At 37.2% G+C, this 20,550-nt stretch overlaps 1 protein-coding gene across 9 annotated transcripts in view; it reads right to left on the reverse strand.

Annotated features, from left to right (window-relative positions):
- Nucleotides 1-20,550, reverse strand: part of KDM4C (lysine demethylase 4C) — a 443,948-nt gene that overhangs the window by 127,368 nt on the left and 296,030 nt on the right. The window contains exon 18 of one of the 9 annotated variants that reach the window (XM_082404371.1): nucleotides 31-20,084. The exons of the other annotated variants lie outside the window; for them this stretch is intronic. Within the exon in view, the coding sequence (XP_082260497.1) occupies nucleotides 20,061-20,084 (24 nt within the window). The 3' untranslated portion in view covers nucleotides 31-20,060. Of the gene's footprint in view, nucleotides 1-30; nucleotides 20,085-20,550 lie in introns of those variants that run through there. 9 annotated transcript variants of the gene reach the window in all.

The raw sequence follows: 20,550 nt of genomic DNA on the forward strand, positions 1-20,550 counted from the left end.
CAGTGACGAAGACCCAATGCAGCCATACATACATACATACATAAATAAATGAAACAAAAAGAAGTAGCTTTATCCACACATTAGGGCAACAAACAAAACTTAAAATAACTGAACACAAAGTCCTAAAGTTCCAGGGGAAAATGACAGGTGACATTTTATCTTAGGAAAAAATCCACGGATATCAGACTCCAACAGGAGCTCAGGCTATTGTGTCCCCATCCTGGAGATGATGCTGACTATTCCCATCTACAATGAGAGCATCTTAAACAAGATTTTTGGGGGTGGGGTGCCCACACAACTGTCCACTTCCTACTGAACTGCAGTTTTCACAGTGAGCCTTCATTATTATTGTTGGTGTAGTTCTGTGTCTAGATTCCTAGCCTACCCTAAAAAATTCAGTATATTCTAAGTTTCAAAAGTCTAATATGCCAGACATTAATGAATTTTAGTGCAAACAGCAAGGGCTTTAGTGTGATACAGATCAATTTAATCCCAGCTCAACCACTTCCCACATGTACATCTTAAATGAACAGTCCCATATCTCAATTTCCTTAAAACCATCTGAATTTCCAGTAAAAATGGGCTGGAATAATGATTAGCATAAAATGTTATGAAAGCAAGAACTTTGGGCTTTTGTCGTTGCTGTTTTTACTGTTTTTCATTTCAGTAGGGTGCCCACAACAGGCATGGCAAAGAGGGGACTGAAATCCTAAACACATGCAGAACTGTTGAGGACCACAAGGGTGATGCACATGGCGGCAGTGGTAGAGCACCCAGTGCAGGGCACACACGTGGTAGATGTCAGTTCCATCCCACAGGCTGTGTTGCTAACTGCACCTTTCCATGAGTGGGGACAAGTGAGGCTTGACTTATTTTAAGAATACTAACAAGACAAATCACTGCCCCCAAGATTTAATTCATCCCCCAAATAAAAAACTTTCAAAAAGACTAAATAAAATATCTAAGAGAAAGGTTATCTCTTTAATTTCTCCAGCAGCTAGCTTATCCATCCTGGTAAGTCAGGTCAAACCAACAGAACAGGTCAGCTGAATCTTCTACTAAAGTATTAAAAAATTCAGCATACACAGAAAGAATTATAACTAACTTCCTACATGCAAAGAGGTATTAAGCTCTGGGATCTTTCTGGGGGGACACTGACAAGACATCTGAATGCAGAGTTGTTTGGCTGACCGTCTGCTCATTCCATATCACGCTCACCCATCACAGCTGGGGTGCTTTCCTCCAGGGTCTGCTTGAGGAGAAAATTGTTTCATATCCCTTCTTTTGCTCAAGAAAGGGGGAATTCTGTTGACCACCTCATATATAAAAAGGAAGGAGACCATCAATCTCAAGAATGCAAATCACCCATTCACCATATATGGTAGAAGATGTTGTCAGAGGTTCTAAGACCTCTGTAAACTCCCAAATTCATGAGAAGCAATAGAGCACATACCTTTCCATGTAGAACATAACATGTGTTCTGACATACAGAGGCGGCAAGGTTGCGTCTATATGTCGACGCTAGATGGTCAGCTAGGCTCACTCACTAATGCCTTAGACAACAGCCACAGAAGTCTCGGCAAAACTACGAACTACAATGATCTGGCCTTTTAAGGTTATTCTCAAATAAATAAAATTACGAAGGGTGGACAGGTGAAACGTTAATGTTGAGTTTAACACAGTGCCTGGCATGCTTCAAAAGAACCAGAATTGTTTTATAATATAAAGGTAATAATCGCTTACATGTGGAATCTAAAAAAAATGATACAAATGAACTTATTTACAAAGCAGAAACAGACTCACAGACTTAGAGAACAAACTTATGGTTACCAGGAGGAAAGGGTGGTGGAGGCTGGGTGGTGGGGAGGGATAGACTGGGAGTGTGGGATTGACATGTACACACTGCGGTATTTAAAATAAAATGCCTTTCCATGAAAAAGAAAAAAGAAAAAGAAAATAGAGATAAAAAAGAAATGTATAAAAGCATTTTTAAAAACCAATAAACCTCAAAAAAAATTACTGCAAACTTTTCCAAGACTTGCTCACAAGCATAAAAATAAAGTGGTCAAACCTTAATTGTACATAACTTTCCACAACCAAAGTTTTCATTCTGGTCAAGTTTCAAGAACGGTGGACATAAAAATTGCTTATGCATTAAAAGATTCAGATGTTAGGAAATAAACACAACAATGACATCTTTCTCCGCTCTTATAAAGTGAGTTGCACTACAATCTTTTCATTTGAAGGCAAGATTAGTTTGCAGTTCTGCAGATAGTAAACTCCTATCTAGAGCTGTCTTTTTTAGAAGCTGTCAGTGTTAAAATGCTGCTTCTGGTTAACAAAACCCATGTGCCCACATCACCGTGAGTTAGAGTTCTGAGACACCTGCCACTAGTGGAGTTCATTTAGATGATAGATTTACGTCTCTATGCACCTCTCTGAGGCTTTTAGCTGTCTCTGGCATATCAACTGTTTGTCAAAGCCTTCCAACACATCTGACACCAGGCAAGAGTGAACTGGAGGTTGACGGGCCCTGCAAGGCTAATGGCACTGTGTGAGAATATTTTTACACTTAATTTAAGAATACTTCCCCCACTCTCTTGCAACCTATTTCTCCCAAGGACTTAAATAACCCAGACATCATCTTATACTACTGCACACATTTAAAGTCCTCTGAAATGGAAAACAGAAAAAAATGAAAACCAGATAATATACCTGAACTGTGAAGATGGTTTTCATGGAAAATCCTGCAAACATTTAACTTCTGCACGTCAGTATTTGTTTTCAGCCTTTGGGAAGATCAGAAAGCTACCTGACTCCAAGGTGAATATAACTTAGTAGGAAAGAGCATGGGAGTTGGGTCAGGAGGCCAGGTTTAACATGGCTCTTCAGTTATAATCTATAAAACAAAACCACTTTAAACCTCTGATTTCTCATCTATTAAATAAAAGTTGACCTCATCATTTCATGACAGTTAACTATTGAAACTTATTCAGTGCCAGCCATTGTGCAAATGTAACAAATATCTCATTTAACCCTCAATGAGATAATGATTATTATGATAAAGCAGGAGAAACTAAAATTAATACCTTTCTCAGGACTGATTTTGGCAGTAAGATTTCAGCTATGGAAATAGCAACCTGAGATCAGAACTTTCTGAATGGAGGGAGATTTATGTGAAAAGCCTTTAGAGCGGAAGGCATGGACATCTTTCTGTGGCCTGGGATGGGGGCCGTCATGGACTCCAGTTCTCACTTCCCCAAACACTCCCCTTTCTACTGTCACCCACATTCTTTCCTTTCACTTCCTCTCCTCCCAGTTTTCTTCACCACATTTCCCCTCTCCCCATACCACTGAGCTCTCATTAGCATCCACAGTCAATCTAGTAACATTAAAAATATGGTTTTACAACCCAATCCAAAAATGCGCAGAAGACCTAAACAGACATTTCTCCAAAGGAGACATACAGATGGCCAAGAAGCACATGAAAAGCTGCTCAACATCACTAATTATTAGAGAAATGCAAATCAAAACTACAATGAGGTATCACCTCACACAAGTTAGAATGGGCATCATCAGAAAATCTACAAACAACAAATGCTGGAGAGAGTGTGGAGAAAAGGGAACCCTCTTGCACTGTTGCTGGGAATGTAAATTGATAAAGCCACTATGGAGAACAGTATGGAGGTTCCTTAAAAAACTAAAAATAGAATTACCATATGATCCAGCAATCCCACTACTGGGCATATACCCAGAGAAAACCATAATTCAAAAAGACACACGCACCCCAATGTTCATTGCAGCACTATTTACAATAGCCAGGTCATGGAAGCAACCTAAATGCCCATAGACAGACAAATGGATAAAGAAGATGTGGTACATATATACAATGGAATATTACTCAGCCATAAAAAGGAACAAAATTGAGTCATTTGTTGAGACGTGGATGGATCTAGAGACTGTCATACAGAGTGAAGTTAAGTCAGAAAGAGAAAAACAAATATCGTATATTAATGCATGTATGTGGAACCTAGAAAAATGGTACAGATGAACCAGTTTGCAGGGCAGAAGTTGAGACACAGATGTAGAGAACAAACGTATGGACACCAAGGGGGGAAAACCGCGGTGGGGTGGGGATGGTAGTGTGCTGAATTGGGCGATTGGGATTGACATGTATACACTGATGTGTATAAAACTGATGACTGATAAGAGCCTGCAGTACAAAAAAACAAACAATACTAAACTTTCTTTGGGTTATTTGTATGGAAATATGTTAATATAAATGTTTCAGACATTACATGAAATTTCTAAAAATCTTATATGTTCTGGTATAATGTTATAAGTCATAATTCTAGTTATTACTTTAAAATGTATGTCTCAGAAATAACTAAATTTCCTTGTCAATTGCATTATTATGAACTTTCATCAAATCTTTAACCGTGGTCATTTTTAAGTCTTTTGTCATTTACAGACAGTTCTGGGTGTACTCTGATGCTTTTGCAAAAATGTTCCTATAAAAGGGTTTCATCTTCAAGGAATTCACGGAAAAGACTCTGACAAGTACAGGTTTCTGGTAACTGACTATACTGCTGAACTGAATGAATAAGCATTTTCAGAACTCTAATGGAAAACTGATGAACTCATAAAAGTGCTAACAAAAGATCAACATGAAAAAAAATTAATTACATGGGACTGAGTGAACTGATGAGGATGATTATAATTTTTGTGACTTTCTGTTTGAATAAAAAAAAAAAAATCCCCCAAGGACTCAGAGGCAAATAATATACAAATCAATTTTCACTGCAAAGTAAAGGAGCTGTTACAGTGGAGGATTACTGGACTGAATGTCAATATTATGACATAGTATGAGTGTGTTTCGTGTTTGGTAATTGCAATCATTGTTGCTTTTGTTGTGGTCATCCATTTACAATGCTTGGTGTCAGTTTATTTATCTCTTGTAAAAATAAAATACAGTGTGTGTGTGTGTAAAAAAAAAATATGGTTTTTATACTTAACGTTTTAATTGCAATGTAATTAACATGTAATAAAAGTCACCCTTTAATGTGTACACTTCCACAAATTTCGACAAAAGAATACAGTCGCACAACCTCCACCACAACTAAGATATACAACAGTTCCACTAGCACAAAAAATTCCCTTATTCCCTCTGCAGTCAACCTCTCCACCCGGCATGGTCCCTGGCACTAATCTGGATTCTGCCCTCAGAGGTTTATTTTTCACGAGAGTACAATATGAATGGAATTACACAGTATGGAGCCTTTTGAGTCAGGCTTCTTTCACTTAGCATGATGCATTTAAAAGTCATCCATGTTGATGGTATCAGTAGCTTGTTCCTACTGAGAAGTATTACACTGTATTGACGTACCATGGTTTGTTAATTCAGTCACCAGCTGAAAAACGTTGGGTTGGAGGCGGAGGGATGGACTGGGAGTTTGGGGTTAATAGATGCAAACTATTACATTTAGAATGGATAAACAAGGTCCCACTGAATAAGCACAGGGAGTCATATCCAATCTCCTGGGATAAACCATAAAGGAAAAGAATATAGAAAAGAATGTATATATGTGTATAACTGAGTCACTGCTGTACAGCAGAAATTAACACAACATTGTAAATCAACTATACTTAATAAAAAAAAAAAGTAAAAATAAATAAAAAAAGAAAAACACTGGGTTGTTTCCAGATTTGGGTGATTATGAACAAGCCACTATAACTCTCACAAATTTTTGTGTGAACATAAATTTTCATTCCTGAGATAAATTCCTAGGAGTGGGATTGCTGGATGGTATGGTAAATTGTATGTGTACCTTAATATGAAACTGCCAGACTGTTTCCAACATGGCTGTACCATTTTGCGTTCCCACCAACAATGAAGGAGGGTTCCAGCTGCTACACATCAGCATTGGTATTGTCAGTTTCATTGATTTTTAACTATTCCACAGATATGTAGTGGCACCACATTGTGGTTTTACTTGCTTTACTTAATGAATAATGTCATCAAGCACTCTGTCCTCTGGTGAAGGGTAAGATCAAATTTTTGCACAGTTTTAATAGAGTTCTTTTACACACGCTATAAACCATATACATTGCTGCTACTTTTGTTTTACCTCCCTTTTAACTGTTTCTGCAGAACCACATTTCCTTGCAATAAAATGACAGCTATAAATGTGATAAGATTACATAGAACTAAAGGCACATATTGTACCAATGTCAATTTCTGGTTTTGATATTGTACTATAGTTATATAACATGTAACCAATGAGGGAAACTGGGTGAAGGGCACACAAGAATCTCTATACTACCTTCACAACTTCCAGCGAATCTGTAATTATTTAAAAATCAAGAGGTTTTTTTAAAAAATTAAACATTTGTGAGCTTTATTGATACTTATTTGTAATATTTTATATATGAGAAAATGTTCCAAGCGATAAAAGTAAACTTTAAAACAAACTTATTATTATTTATTTATTTACATTATTAATAATATTATTAATTAATTATATATTATTGCTTTATTTTCATATCATTGTTACTGTAATGGTATTACTAGGGTAGTGTACTTATAATCACAACAATAAGAAGGAACAATTTATTGAGCAATTACTATGGCCAGGCACTGGGTGAAGTACTCTAGATGCCTTATCTTATTTGATACTCACAACAACAAAAGAAAGTACTATTATTGTGATTCTAATTTTACAAATTGTTACTGAGAAGGCAAAGAGTGAGCAAAGAGCTTCAGATAGAAACTGGGGGGACATAAACATTCAAGAGTCAGACAAAGGAAGAGGAACCTGCAAAGAAGCCTGAGACCAAGAGGCCAAAGAGAGAGAAGGGATATCAAGGACAGCTGTCATGAAAATCAAGGACAGACTTCCAAAGAGGATGACATATTCTCAAGTAATTGGTATGTGGCAGAGCTGAGACATGAACCCAAGTTGTCAGGCCCCAACACTCATATGCTTTATTATTGCATTTAGATGCTTTTACACTTGCAGCAAATGACACACCTGAGGACCACTCAGCACTACCTTTATGCGGTTCAGGTGATTAAGTTCTATTCAAAAAAAAAAAAAAAAACCAAACAAACTTTAAAAATGCAGCCTGAAAACGTTCTGAGTGACATAAGCAAAGGTGTGTGAAGCGTCATGAATGCCAGTAGGTTCATAATAAGATCAAAGGAAAGGAAAAACATGACTACCCTTAAGAGAGGGTTGATATTTTTATAAAACAGATTTATGTATATGTGTCTGAGTATCATACGTATATATAGTATGCTACTGAAACACTCCCTTAATTATAACACAGTATAAGAAAGCTATATCCTTCCAAGCTGTTTCCTCCATAGAAAAAAGTCAGGAATCATTACTCCAATATGTTAAACATGACCACTTCTGTGGAATGGCATGAGGCTAGAGATGATTTCATTTTGTATTTTATACACTTCAGTTTTAAAAAAAACCTTTATGACAGGCATTGCTTTTATAACTAAAATAACAGGTCTTTGAAAATAAAATTATAAAATAAGGAACAAGAACCTTATAGGATCTATATATTAAAATTCTAACTTTAAATAAACAAGTCAAAGTTCAATAGTACAGTTTAACCTTATCTGCTGTGGAGATGCCCTGCGCCTTATATGTTTCAGGCTGATAACCTGAACTCTGAGCTTGGCCTGTCATTTTCTTGGAACGTCTCTGAGAGAAATGGAATGTGATTAAGACAAACGCATCACGCTTGCTTGTTTGCTTTCCCCAGTGCAGGTGGGCTGTCACCCTCTGCACAAACAGCAAGCTGAGGTTAAAAGGCTGTCATGTCTTATCTATGCAGGATGTACATTGCGACAGTGCCATAGCTGCGGGGCAGGGCTACCAAATCAGTGTGTGGCGAAGAGCACAGAAGCAGTAATGCTGTCACAGACAGGAAAGGGAGACTCAATAGTTCTAAGGCTATCACTAAGATAAAGGGAATTTTGAAATTAAACGGTGATTGCCCCTGTCAAAATGAGGAGGCTGAAAATGCACATATATTAGCTGCTGGGCCTGCCAGGAAAAGCAGTGATTTTCCTGTTGCTGGCTTCTTCATCTTCTAATTATGAAAAGGGATTCTTAAAGAAACGGTACCTGAGAATTAGAAGTATTTAAATTTGATTGCTGTTTCTAAAAACATTTGGGTCACTGATCTCCCCCTTAGTTCTAAGTTGACCTGCCAACTAAAATGTTCTGTAATGCTACATTATTATTTGAAAAATGTTTATGAATTGCTTTGAGAAACATAAGAAAAGGATAATACCAGAGGATAATTTTCTCTGGACAGCCTCTTCCTTGAGAAATTTTACAGCAAATTTCTGCAGCAGTATGAGTTTATACCTTTTATTGTGCATTATAAAAGAAGTAATAACAACAACACAATAACTCAATTCTTTAAAGAAAAAAAATCCAAGACGTGGTATTTGAAACAGTACATATTATGAAGAATGTTTCATTATTATGAATGTTTCATTATTCATAAGATATTTCATTTTGTTGTAAGCTATGAATAATTTGAAATTTTATGTTAACAATATACCACCATTTAAGATTTTTTGTTTTTTGAAGATGCTTATTATTATTTATAAAATGATATCAAACTAATTTCATAGTATCTGAAAAAATGTTTTCTTTTGATATTTTAACCTATTTGTTAAAAATTATCTACACTAGATAAATACCCTGACATTAGGAGACAGAAATGCTTATTATACCTCTCTGTGAAGAAATGCCTTAGAAGAATGCTTTAATCTAGCCCTTCCTGTCTGCCTTCCAAAACAACCAAAAACACAAATGACATTCTTGGAAGATCTGTATCTAAATTCTTCCAGAATATAAACCTCACAAGAGGGATGACCCTGTCCACCTAATGCCACTTGTCACCAGGCACCAAACACTATGATCACCTCCATAAGTCTTTACTGAATAAAAAGATTGATAAATGAAAGAAGTGCTCTTTATTCCGCAAGTTTCCTCAAAACCTTTAAAATGACGACAAGTTGGAATCCCCAAATGAACCAATGAAAGATGATTTTATGACATTTCAAGTATATGTTTTGTGGTAGAAATTACTCTAAGTAGATCCCCACAATTGTAAAGAAAGCTGTTACTCATTCAGTGCCCCTGCATCAACAGCTGTCAAATATAAAGCTGTGACATCATTATAGCCGGGAAAAGACAACTGAATAGATCTGTGGATCATGATTTGTTTTTTGGGTTTTTTTTTAAGTACAGTGGCTGACTTATTACATTTCACACCACTTAAGAGTTTTTAGAATTAAATATGGGTCAACAACCACTAAACACAACAAGTGACACTCATTGAAATAAATCATACCAAATGGCCAGCATATTATAAGCTGCTATGACACTACCACTGCTTTCATAAATAAAAAATGAGAATTAAACTTTCATAGTTAAATATTTCACCAGACTAGATTGCAAATTTTGACACAGCCAATTTATCACTGTAAAAATCAGATGAGGCTCAGTCGGCTCTGGTCAGAAAGCTCATTAGTCTATTAAAATTATACCTTTGCCAGGATGTCATGATTCTTTTACTGAAAAATATCTGCCATTTATTGAAAAGACTTTGCAATTTTTTTGCTTTGTCCAAAGAAAATAAGTGCTTAAAATTGATGAATTTTAAAAATCAATTATGAACAGATGGCTCTAAGAAAAAAATCTTGAAAGTTTTAATTAACCTTAAGCACTATTGCTACAACAAAGTGGTCAATTTGACTATTTTTTCCATTTATTTAAAGTAAAATATGTTATTACTAAAGAAAGGTGGAATGCATTTTATATTCTGAACAGAAAAAAAAAATCTATGATTTAAAATTTGATCCTAAAGGCAGTTTTATCTCAAAAATTATTAGTGAAAAGATGCTTTTAAACTAAAATTCAACTGAAATTAAAAGGAAAGGCCATTCTGAAATGAACACCTCCTCATGAGTCTGTGCAAACCCTCGTGATTCTTACTGCAAATCCCCTTTCCCCTGTGGCCACTCATCCTGGCAATGATAGCCCCACGTAGGCTGTGTTTTTACTGGTTGCAGGACACATTTATCTTTCATGAGAACCTTGGACTTTCCTTCTTGCTCATTTTTTTGCAAATCAAACTATTCCATTTCTATAGGTTTAGTTTCCATTTTCAATGTTCTTCATTTCTTTTGCTCTGAGAGAAGACAGAAATGAAACTCCCAAGGCTAACGCTGTTTACCTGATTATTACACTTCAGAAAGAGTACAGAGGGGCAGATACAATATTATCACGAACCAAATTCACATCCATACAAAGCACAGTTGCTCACTGTTCCTGAATTTCTGACCAGTAACAGTTACTGAACTTCATATGTTTCTAGTCCTAACAACCTAAAAGCAGCTGGTAAATAGCTACATACCCATGAGAAGTAGAATTCTGGCACATGTTTCCCCTGTGCTACACCCAGCTGGACTACAAGGACCTCAAATTAAGGATGTCCAGGTGTACTTCCCCCTCAACCCAGTCCCCTTCCAGCAATGACGAGCCCTGCGCATGGCATGACCAGTCCCCCAGCTGCTTATGCCAGAACCCCAGCTCTCCCCACACCTAGTCCAAGCCAACCCCGCCTATGATCAGTTCACTGATCTCCATCCCAGGTTCACGCCAAAATCATCTTTCACATGATTACTGAAACTGGCCTCTCTGGCTCCAGTCCTACCCTCTTGAATACATTCTCCCCACCAGAAGCACAACACCCTTCTGAAACACAAATCTGACCATATTATTCCACTTCTTAATGGGCATTAAAGGTTCTTCCACCTGTTTGGGATAAAGTACAAAGTCCTCTAGAATGGCACTGTCCAGTAGAAATAAAATGCAAGTCACATGTGCAACTTTTAATTTTTTTAGGAGACACCTGTGCCACAGGTGAGGAAGGGGAGAATAGGGAGTTACTGTTCAATGAGTACAGAGTTTCTGTTTGGAAAGATAAAAAAGTTCTGGAGATAGAGGGGCATGATGGTTGCACAACAATGTGAATATACTTAATGCCACTGTACACCATGGAACTGCACACCTAAAAATAACTAAAATGATACATTTTATGTTAAGTATACGTAATTGCAATAAAAAAGACATGTGAAATTGATTTTAATAATACATCAATACGTCTTAACAAATCCAAAACATTATCATTTTGACATGTAACCAATATAAAAATTATTAATGAGATAGTTCACATTCTTTTTTTTTTCATAGTAAGTCTTTGAAATCTGCTGTGTATTTATACCTACGATGTATCTCAATTTGGACGCTCAATTTTCAAGGGTGTTTGAAATGTAAAATGTGGACCTACCAAAACTACAGTTGTACTTCATGTGTTTATGCTGCTTCCGTTTTTTAACTTAGCTTACTGAAATTAAATAAAATCCGAAGTTCAGCTCTTCAGTAACACTAACCACATCCCAAGTGCTCAGCAGCCGTCAGTGGCCAGAGGCTGCCGTACTGGACAGCACGGTGCTACATCATCTGAGGCTTCCCCTTCTCAAGACTCATCTCTCCCTCCTCATACCTCATGCTCCAGCTCTGCTGAAATTTCATTTCCTAGACCTTACGGTTCCCGCCCGCTTCCAGGATGCCGAACATCCTGTTCCTGGTCCTGACCGCTCCTCCAGCGCCCTCTTCTCATCCTTCAGGTCTCAGATGAGGCGTTATTAGGCACTGCTTCTTCCAGGAAGCTTTTCTACACCCCTTTACTCCCCTCAAACCCCAAATTGAGTAAGATCCTCCACTGCATTCTGGATTTTTACTACAGTAGAACTTTTCATGCTGCTTTGTAGCTGCTTATCTAATTTTCAATAACTTCCATTATTCTGTAATATCTATAAAAGCAGAAATGACATACATCTATCACCTAACCACACAGCAAGTCCTAAGGAAATACTTACTGAGCAAATGGATGAACAAATGAGATAGCACAAAGAACCTACTCCCTCCTTATAAATATTTATCCACTCCAATCCTAATTGGCCAAAAGGCAGTTTACAGAGATTTATGCAGCAAGGGGTTGCGCCATTCGCCGAGGATGCATTGCATCATTGCATCATGTCATCCTCACAACCACCCCGGTTTACAGATGAGGTTCTGAAAGGTTAAGCTGCATGGCCAAGGTTGCTTAAGTGGTGGACGCAGGACTCCAACAGTCTTAGTCCAGAGCCTGCACACTCGATCTCAATGTAGCAGAGACTTAGAATTCATGACCCAAAGGGCAATACAGATGAATGCACAGAACCCTTGATATTTAAATCAATAAATGCAAACTGGGCTGGTACCTGTATCTATGAGTTCATCTTAGAAAATGACATCACTAAATTGTGGGGACATGCCTAAAATATACCACACTGACTTACATTAAATTAATTACAAGTATGAAAAGATTGTCACTTTATATATAACCTTTTTGTTGATTTTTAAAAGCCGCTTCTAAGGGAATAAATAATTTATACTAAAATGTTAGAAAAATAAATAATTATGGACCCACTGTCTTACAATAATGACTGTACCTTTCAAAAACTATAACCTCTCTGCTGTCAATCACTGTTGACCAAGCAAAACCCTATGGATTGTTTAGAGCCATCTAGCAGCTGTCTCGGTTTGGCAAGCATTTGTTGGTATTGACTCAGTCGATGTTGGAATGAAAGGGGTGACCCCACCTTTGGAACCCCGACCCCAACTCACTCAATTAAAAGATCCATCAGTAATCACTACTCAGACAAGATCAGACAAAAATGGACCATTCAGCAATGTAAGCTAAAAAACGAGATGACTCTCATACTATACTCTTTAATCATGAATTATCTGAAGTTCTACTTATCTATTTAATAATGTTTTTAAAATTAGTCCTCAGGAAAAATGAGTTCAAAACTAAAAAATTTAAAGGCTCCAATCAATTTCCTTTCGCCTCACAGTTTTCTTTCATCAGATAAAGAAAAATCCATAGTAACAAGATAATATTTCATGCATTTACACATTTTCTCCTATAGACATCTACAGCCTTCAGAAAGTATATTATTTGTAGTCATGCCCATCTGACATTTTCCATTTTACTCAAAAGATTTTATGGTTTGGTATTACAGCAATATACAAATTTGACAGCTTGCAATAGGATCTAGTCCCTGTAGCAAATCATTCTGACAGTAAAGTACTATACAGCTACTAATGTACTTTTTTTTTTACACCACACTCATTTAAAAATCTTACAAAGTTGGGGACATGTGTATGTTGAAATCCTGAAGAATGTTCTTAATGATATAATAAATTTTATACTGAGCATATGAAATAATAGGACCCTACACACCACGATTCTGTCATTTGTGGTGTCACTTATTCCCCCTTCAGTAGCTCACTATTACAAGCAAATTTTCCCTCAACTGCATTTAACCAATAAACTTGCTCATCATTGTCAACGTTTATTATTTTCTTAGAATTCCTCTTTGTCTTTAAAAATAACTGAAGACGTGAATAAATCAGTACATGAGCTAATGTGGAACATAATGACTTCCGATTGCCTTTACAACTCTACTTTTTTTTCTTTTAAAGTGATGAAGGATAATCAGTATGTCTTTGCATCTCCCAAACTGCAGTAACAGAGGCTCTGTCAAATACGACCATGATTTCCTCTAGAAAGAAAGCGAAGCTGCTCTCCAACGTTGCTGTATCTTCAACTAAATAGGACTCAGAGTGATCTTACAGCATGAGAGGCAGACCCCATCTCTATCTCTCAGTAATTCTATTTTTAGTATTCAATGCATCTGATAACATAAGCCAGTTAGCAAGGGATCAAGTGCCTTCCTTTAAGAAATAGGAAGGCTGAATGTATTTTCTTCCCCTTGATTCAGCTCTTCAGATGGAATACCACAGTGAAATCACTCTATTCTCAGAATTGATGTACCTTTCAAAACTATAATCTTTGGCTTTCAAGTTCACTATTATTTGCCTTCAGGTACAAATTTTAAAGTGTATAGAGGCTTCTAAGCAGAATAGTTGGCCTCAGCCAGGTACTGAAAGGCTTGTAGCTCAGTCATCGTTGCAGTGTAAATTCCTTTTCAAAATAATGTTCTTCGCTCGGAGAACACTTGTGCCTGTGCTTGGTTCACTTGTCAAATACAAATCGGAGGTCATCAAATGCCTGGGGGCAACTTCGGCTATTCCAAAAATCATTTCTCCCTCTATTTTGTTGCAGAAATAGGATTTCAAATGTAAAATCCTAGGAATGTCTGCAGACACAGAAATCAGAGGTACCCTCCATGCCACTGTGAGGAAGGTGTGTGGTCAACGAACACCACCAAGTTCTTTATGCACTGACAGCAAGCAAGATAGACGTCATTTGCTTTGATATGTACAGTTTAATATGTAAATATTCTCACAACACTTCTATTTGAGAACTTTCTCTCCAAAAGGGAAGACTGTTTAAACTAATGGTTGCATTTTGGGTCTGCTGCAATTTTCCAAGATTTCTTATAATCCACAAACTTGCCTTGTTGTTTCATTTCTATAAATTCCATAGATATTTAATTAATTTAATCTTCAAGAAGTGATGAATGTATGTAATAGACATTCACGGCTAAATATCTAACAAATACCAGAATTTCATGCTGACTTACTCCTTTTTCTGGAGTTGTTTTTTTTTTAATGTTCTTCTCTTAAGTTTTATAATCATATCTAAAGACTGGTGATCTGCTTCCTGACGATACTGCTGTCTTCTGTGTGATCATATTATAAAAGCATTGTCCTCTCAAAATTCCTGTTTTAATTCTTCCTGAAAGTTTTTGCCGTCTTTTTTTCTATTACAAAAATTTTTTTAAAAGACATTCTAATTTCATGTGTGTTTTATATCTCTCTACTTCCTTTTTTGCTGTTATCATTTTTGCACAATTTTGCTTCTCTTCCAGAGATTCAATTATGACCATGACCAACCAATCATATTAGTAGAGAAAACAAGACAGAAAGAAATAAGAAAAGGAAATGATTGAGTACATTTTAAAATCTATACCACATGGGGGCGATTTTTTCTTTTCGTCCTCAGGCATACCAATCATCTGTGATTTCAAACAAGCCCCAAGACTGGCTATCCCTGAGCACACCACTCAAGTGGGGAGTAGGAGATGTCCCCGGCATCCTCCTCATTCTTTTTCTTACCAGGTGCCAAAGCTCTGATGTTCTCTGGATGAGCGGAGAAGGTACCAGAGGACATGGGGAAGGGGTTGGGGATGACAGGACTCGCCACAAGTATAATTTTTCCCAAACTGAAAAGTTATTCAGAGGCAAAGAAATTCATTCTAAATGAGTAGATAAGAAAAATACTAGGTAATCTAGAACCTGCATTAATAATCAGAAGAATGCTTAAACTGACAGAGAAAATGGTTCTCCCTTTTGAACATGGCTTTGGATACAAAGCCTATTCAGGTAACTTTCAGCCATTTCCTTCCTGTTAAAGGATGGTTCTGCTTAATAACCTGGTGCTTTTAATTTTTTTTTAATTAATTAATTTATTGTTTGGCTGTGTTGGGTCTTCACTGCTGTGCGCGGGCTTTCTCTAGTTGCGGCGAGCAGGGGCTACTCTTCATTGCGGTGCACGGGCTTCTCATTGTGGTGGCTTCTCTTGTTGCGGATCAGGGGCTCTAGGCGTGTGGGATTCAGTAGTTGTGGCACGCGGGCTCAGTTGTAGTGGCTCGCGGGCTTAGGTGCTCCACGGCATGTGGGATCTTCCCGGACCAGGGCTCGAACCCATGTCCCCTGCATTGGCAGGCGGATTCTTAACCACTGCGCCACCAGGGAAGTCTACCTGGTGCTTTTAGATAGCAACCTCTAGCATTTTTAAGATGCAGCAGAAATTACTTTATTAACCCCTGAGATAATTATTCTACACAAAAGCAAAATATTGTTAAAGAAAGAAAAGAACAAACTAATTGGATAAATACCACTATAGCCAAATATATTTTTGCAGTATTTAGTTTAAAAATAATGAATTTTATTAAAGTATTTTAAATTAACAGCCACATAAATAAAATAAAATACAATGTCTTGAAAATAACTCCAGTGGCATCATTGATGTCCATTTAATTATCTGATGAGTAGAGGCCACACCTATGATAATAGCAAACAAGGTGGCTGGATGAGATAAAGGTTCTTCACAAAGCACACACTATTTTAGGATCAACATTGAAGAGCACTGAAAGAGTTGTTTTCCATTTGCTGTCTCTTTTTTTCAATGGTCATTATAAGAGGAAAAATCTGCTAAAGCAAACAAATCCTTTCTTACATCCTCTACAAACATCTTCTTACACAAATAATTGCACAGAGGAGTATTTCAAAAGCTGCAAGTTGAACCTATGAATAAATAAAAGGCTAACAACAATATTACCAAAATACTCAAATACCTCTGCATAAACTCCAGTATTCCATATCCTAGAAAGACCGCTAATAATAATAAGCATTTTTTATATACAGCTTTCATACTTCAGAAGACATTTTAAACTCATGTTTGCCATAAACTAGCTGTCCTTTAAGACTCTTGCAGTTACTAGCTTTTACTAGTGTTGCTTATTACTTATACAGAAAAACACTAACTTGCCCCAAGGGAAAGCAGCTCTTTTTTATATGGCTAAATCAAAACCTGAACTAAAAAAAACTGCCCTCTGGAATTCAGCACTTTGAATGCACATCAGCAAGCAGCACTTTCTGCTCTGCCGTCATCCCTTGGGCTAGAGCAACCCAGTATGCATCACATCTCACACACATGCACCCTCTACCATTGGGGCCAGGCTCCGATTAGGCACTTGCTAAAGGAGGTGATTTAAGGGCAACTGGATGAGAAACTGGTACAGCAGCACCACCTGGTGGGCACTGGAGAGAGGCTCAGATTTCCCTTGCTACTGCTTCAGTCAGGTCACTCCAGTTTTCAATCCCCAACTGACCAGAGGTTCCAAGACCAGAACTCTCAGACAACAGGGCAAGGGCTGCAGGGGTGTTCAGAGGCTCTCCAAATTACTGCCCGGCGCTATGGCCTAATCATATGTCCCCCGTGACGCAGATAAGGTAACTAATGCCTTGCTTTAAAGCAGCACGCACAGAGATGTGCATGAATTTACCACTGTGACCTTTAAAGGGTTTTGCCTTAAAAAAACAAGTCATTTGGTATTGTCTGATCAAACCCTTCAGCCACAATAATTTTAAGCCAGAAGCACAAATAATAAGTAACAATTTGCTGCCTTTTATTCATTTCATGAATACTTACTCAGTAACTACCACATGTGTACACATACACATTACAGAACTGTAAGTCTTTATGATATTTGATTAGTAATCAAGGTTGTTCAATTTCTATAAAAACAGGTAATGTTAAAATACTAAATCAGATTATAAAATTAATAATTGTACAGTAGCAAATATACACACAGGTTGCCAAATTTTATTGCTTTATTCACAAATAAGAAATTCAAACAATTTGCCAAAAAAAATCCCTAGGAATGTTTTTAAAAGCAATTAAGAACTTCCATTCTCTCAGTCTCCAACTTACTTCTTTCAACCAAGATATTATCTTTCTGAAAATGACAAAAATGAAAATTTTCTCCTTATGTTTATGTCTTCCCTGTAGACCAGTGGGTTCTCAAATGGGGGTGATTTTACCCCCCAAGGGATATCTGGCATTGGCTACTTTTTTCCAGTTTTATTGAGAAATAATTGACATGCATCTCTGTATAAGTTTAAGGCACAGAGCATGATGGTTTGATTTACACATACTGTGAAATGATTACCACTGTATGTCCAGCTAACATCCATCTTCTCATATAGATACAACAAAAAGAAATAAAAAAAGAAAAAAGGAAAAAAAGTTACCCTTCTGATGAGAACTCATAGGATTTACTCTCTTGGGAACTTTCCTACATATCCCATAGCAGTCTCAGCTATATTCATGATGTTGTCATTACAGCCCTAGTGCTTATCTTATAACTAGAAATTTATACCTTTTGGTATTGCCTGTTTGGTCAGGGATGCTGGAATCTATGATACACATGACAGTCACCCACAACAAACAACTTGTCTAAAAGGTCAAGAGGGCCAAAGTTGAGAAAGCCCAGTCTAGACTATAAGATGCTAGAAGACAGAAACAATGTCTTACTCAAAAATGTACACTAAGTATTTGGCGAGGTAAGGTAATAACTGTTTGGTGAAATACATTGATACTGACATCTAAATCTTATATTCCCCGCCCCCCCATATCTGTGTAAATAAGAAGGTGGGTGAACAACCTAGCATCTAGAAAAGAGTTGGCTACAGCTCCAGAAAAAAGACTGAAACTGACACTAGGAGACACACATACATCCACTAAATAGACATAGTAAAATAATCCATCTAGACTTAGGTTGGACTGGATGAAATACCACAAAACTACCGCTCTGACTTCTAGCTGGATGTGCACTTATTAGCTTAATTAAACTTCAAAAGAATGCTGATGTTAGGAACACTTGATTATATGTTCAGGGCAGAGCATCCTATTTCCTGGAAAGGTGCATTCCACCCACCCCACACACAAGTGATCATTTATAAATTCTGTTATTCAGAGCCAGCCTGAGTCCAATCACCAAGAGACAGTGAGCAAGGCTGGGGCACAGATGCCATACTACAGGAGATGTAACAGAGTCATGGTGCTTTCTTGAGGATTTCTGGTGAAAAAGTCACCCACGCTTCTTTCTGGCCATTGTCCCCTTTCAAACTATCACAGTATTTTTGAGTGATTTATTTTTCCCTCCCAAAATGAAGTTTCCCCTTGTATTTTCCCACTTAAGATAACCACTTTGAGCATTCTGATAAACATCATTCCAAAAAACTCGCCATGCGTATAAAATTATATTAAAAACAGAAAAAAAATCTGATCTACAGCCTGCTGTTTTCACTCAAATATGTGTCATGAATACCTGTATGCCAATAAAGAGCTCTCCATTGTCATTTGAAATAGAGTTTAGGTGATCTGAAATTCAGTCAAGACATATTCTTTTAAAGGTGCCAATTGTTTAAGGACGGAAAACCTTCTATAAAGAATATGTAACATGCACAATCAAGGTGGCAACCTTTTACCACTTTCGGATGCAACCATCAGATTTCAGATTTCTGAAATACAGCAAATACAATTTGCTGACTGGCACGGAAATGATCCATGCTGCCCCTCCCTGCTGTTCCCTTAAAACCCCTTTGAGACTGGTGTGAGTGACGGCAGGTCACTAAGGAGGCATTTGTGGACAAGAGAAGCCAAGCACATAGGTCCTTAAAGGGAAGCATCAAGAGCAATGACCACTATTCCAAGGGGCATTAAACTGAAAACAGAAATCATCTTTCAGAAGAGAGAACCAAAGGTGGTTGTCAAATGTAGTGTCTGAATTTTTGCAAATATATATTACTTGTAAATCAGAAAAATATTAAAATGTAAGACATTTGTTAGTATTTGTCACACTAAGCATTAAATGTTGTAGCATGTCATGAACTCAACATTTTTCTTTATAACCTGCCCTACAGTCCTAATTCTGGCAAATGTTTTTGTTTCTTTTTGGTGGTTTTTTTTTCCCCAATGAAAAATATTTTTATTAGTTTTAATGGAAAAAACGAATGCATTTTGTTCCAATCATAAAGGCCCAAACAATATTCACAGATAGAATATGTATCAATTGAATAATGAAAACAAGTTTATGTAAGTAAACAGCAATAGTTGAAAAGCAGTTTGCGCATAAAATGTAATGTGATATAAGGTTTATTGTATTCATTCTTTTTTCTTCTTTCTGCACCAATTTTTACACAACTTTTCACCCTTTTGGGTGTTACGGTTTTTGCACTCAGAATGCACTTATAAACAAAGTAACAGCACAGTAAAACGAAAGAAAGGGCAAAATAAAGGCTAAACATGAGATTTCTTGAAAGCAAGTAGAAACAGCAGTCTGAAGAGTCACCGAAGATGACTTCTGCCTCTCTCTCGTGTCAGTGTTTGTTTTCTTTTTTAAACTGGTGAACAAGATATAAGATTTCAAACTTTTTCCTATGGAAGTCCATGAGCTGAACAACCTTACTCTCTTCTGATAGTCACTATGAGCTTTAAAGGGACCATTGAAATGGCCCAATCATTTCCATCTCATTCACAAAACTTCCATTACCACACCCTGAGCATCCTTGATCCCACCACTCATATCTGCCAACAGCAATCATCAGGCCCATAAAGGGCCACATATTTTCTAGCTATGTGAAATTCCTGATGGAGCTATAGTGGAACATAAGTGTTCACTGAAAGACAGCAGAATAGATTCTAAGTTCCTGAGACAGAAGTCCAGAGACAAAGCACCCAGCTCCCCAGTGGGGGAGAGACGACTAATAACAAAGCAAGTAACACTCGGGTAAAGAGTTACAGCTCAGCCTCTGAAATAGTGGAAAGACCCCAAGTTAGACGTAACAAGGGCTGAAGAAACTGTAGGGT

This window comes from Balaenoptera borealis (assembly GCF_965194805.1).
Source record: "Balaenoptera borealis genome assembly, chromosome: 8".
Lineage (NCBI taxonomy): Eukaryota > Metazoa > Chordata > Mammalia > Artiodactyla > Balaenopteridae > Balaenoptera > Balaenoptera borealis.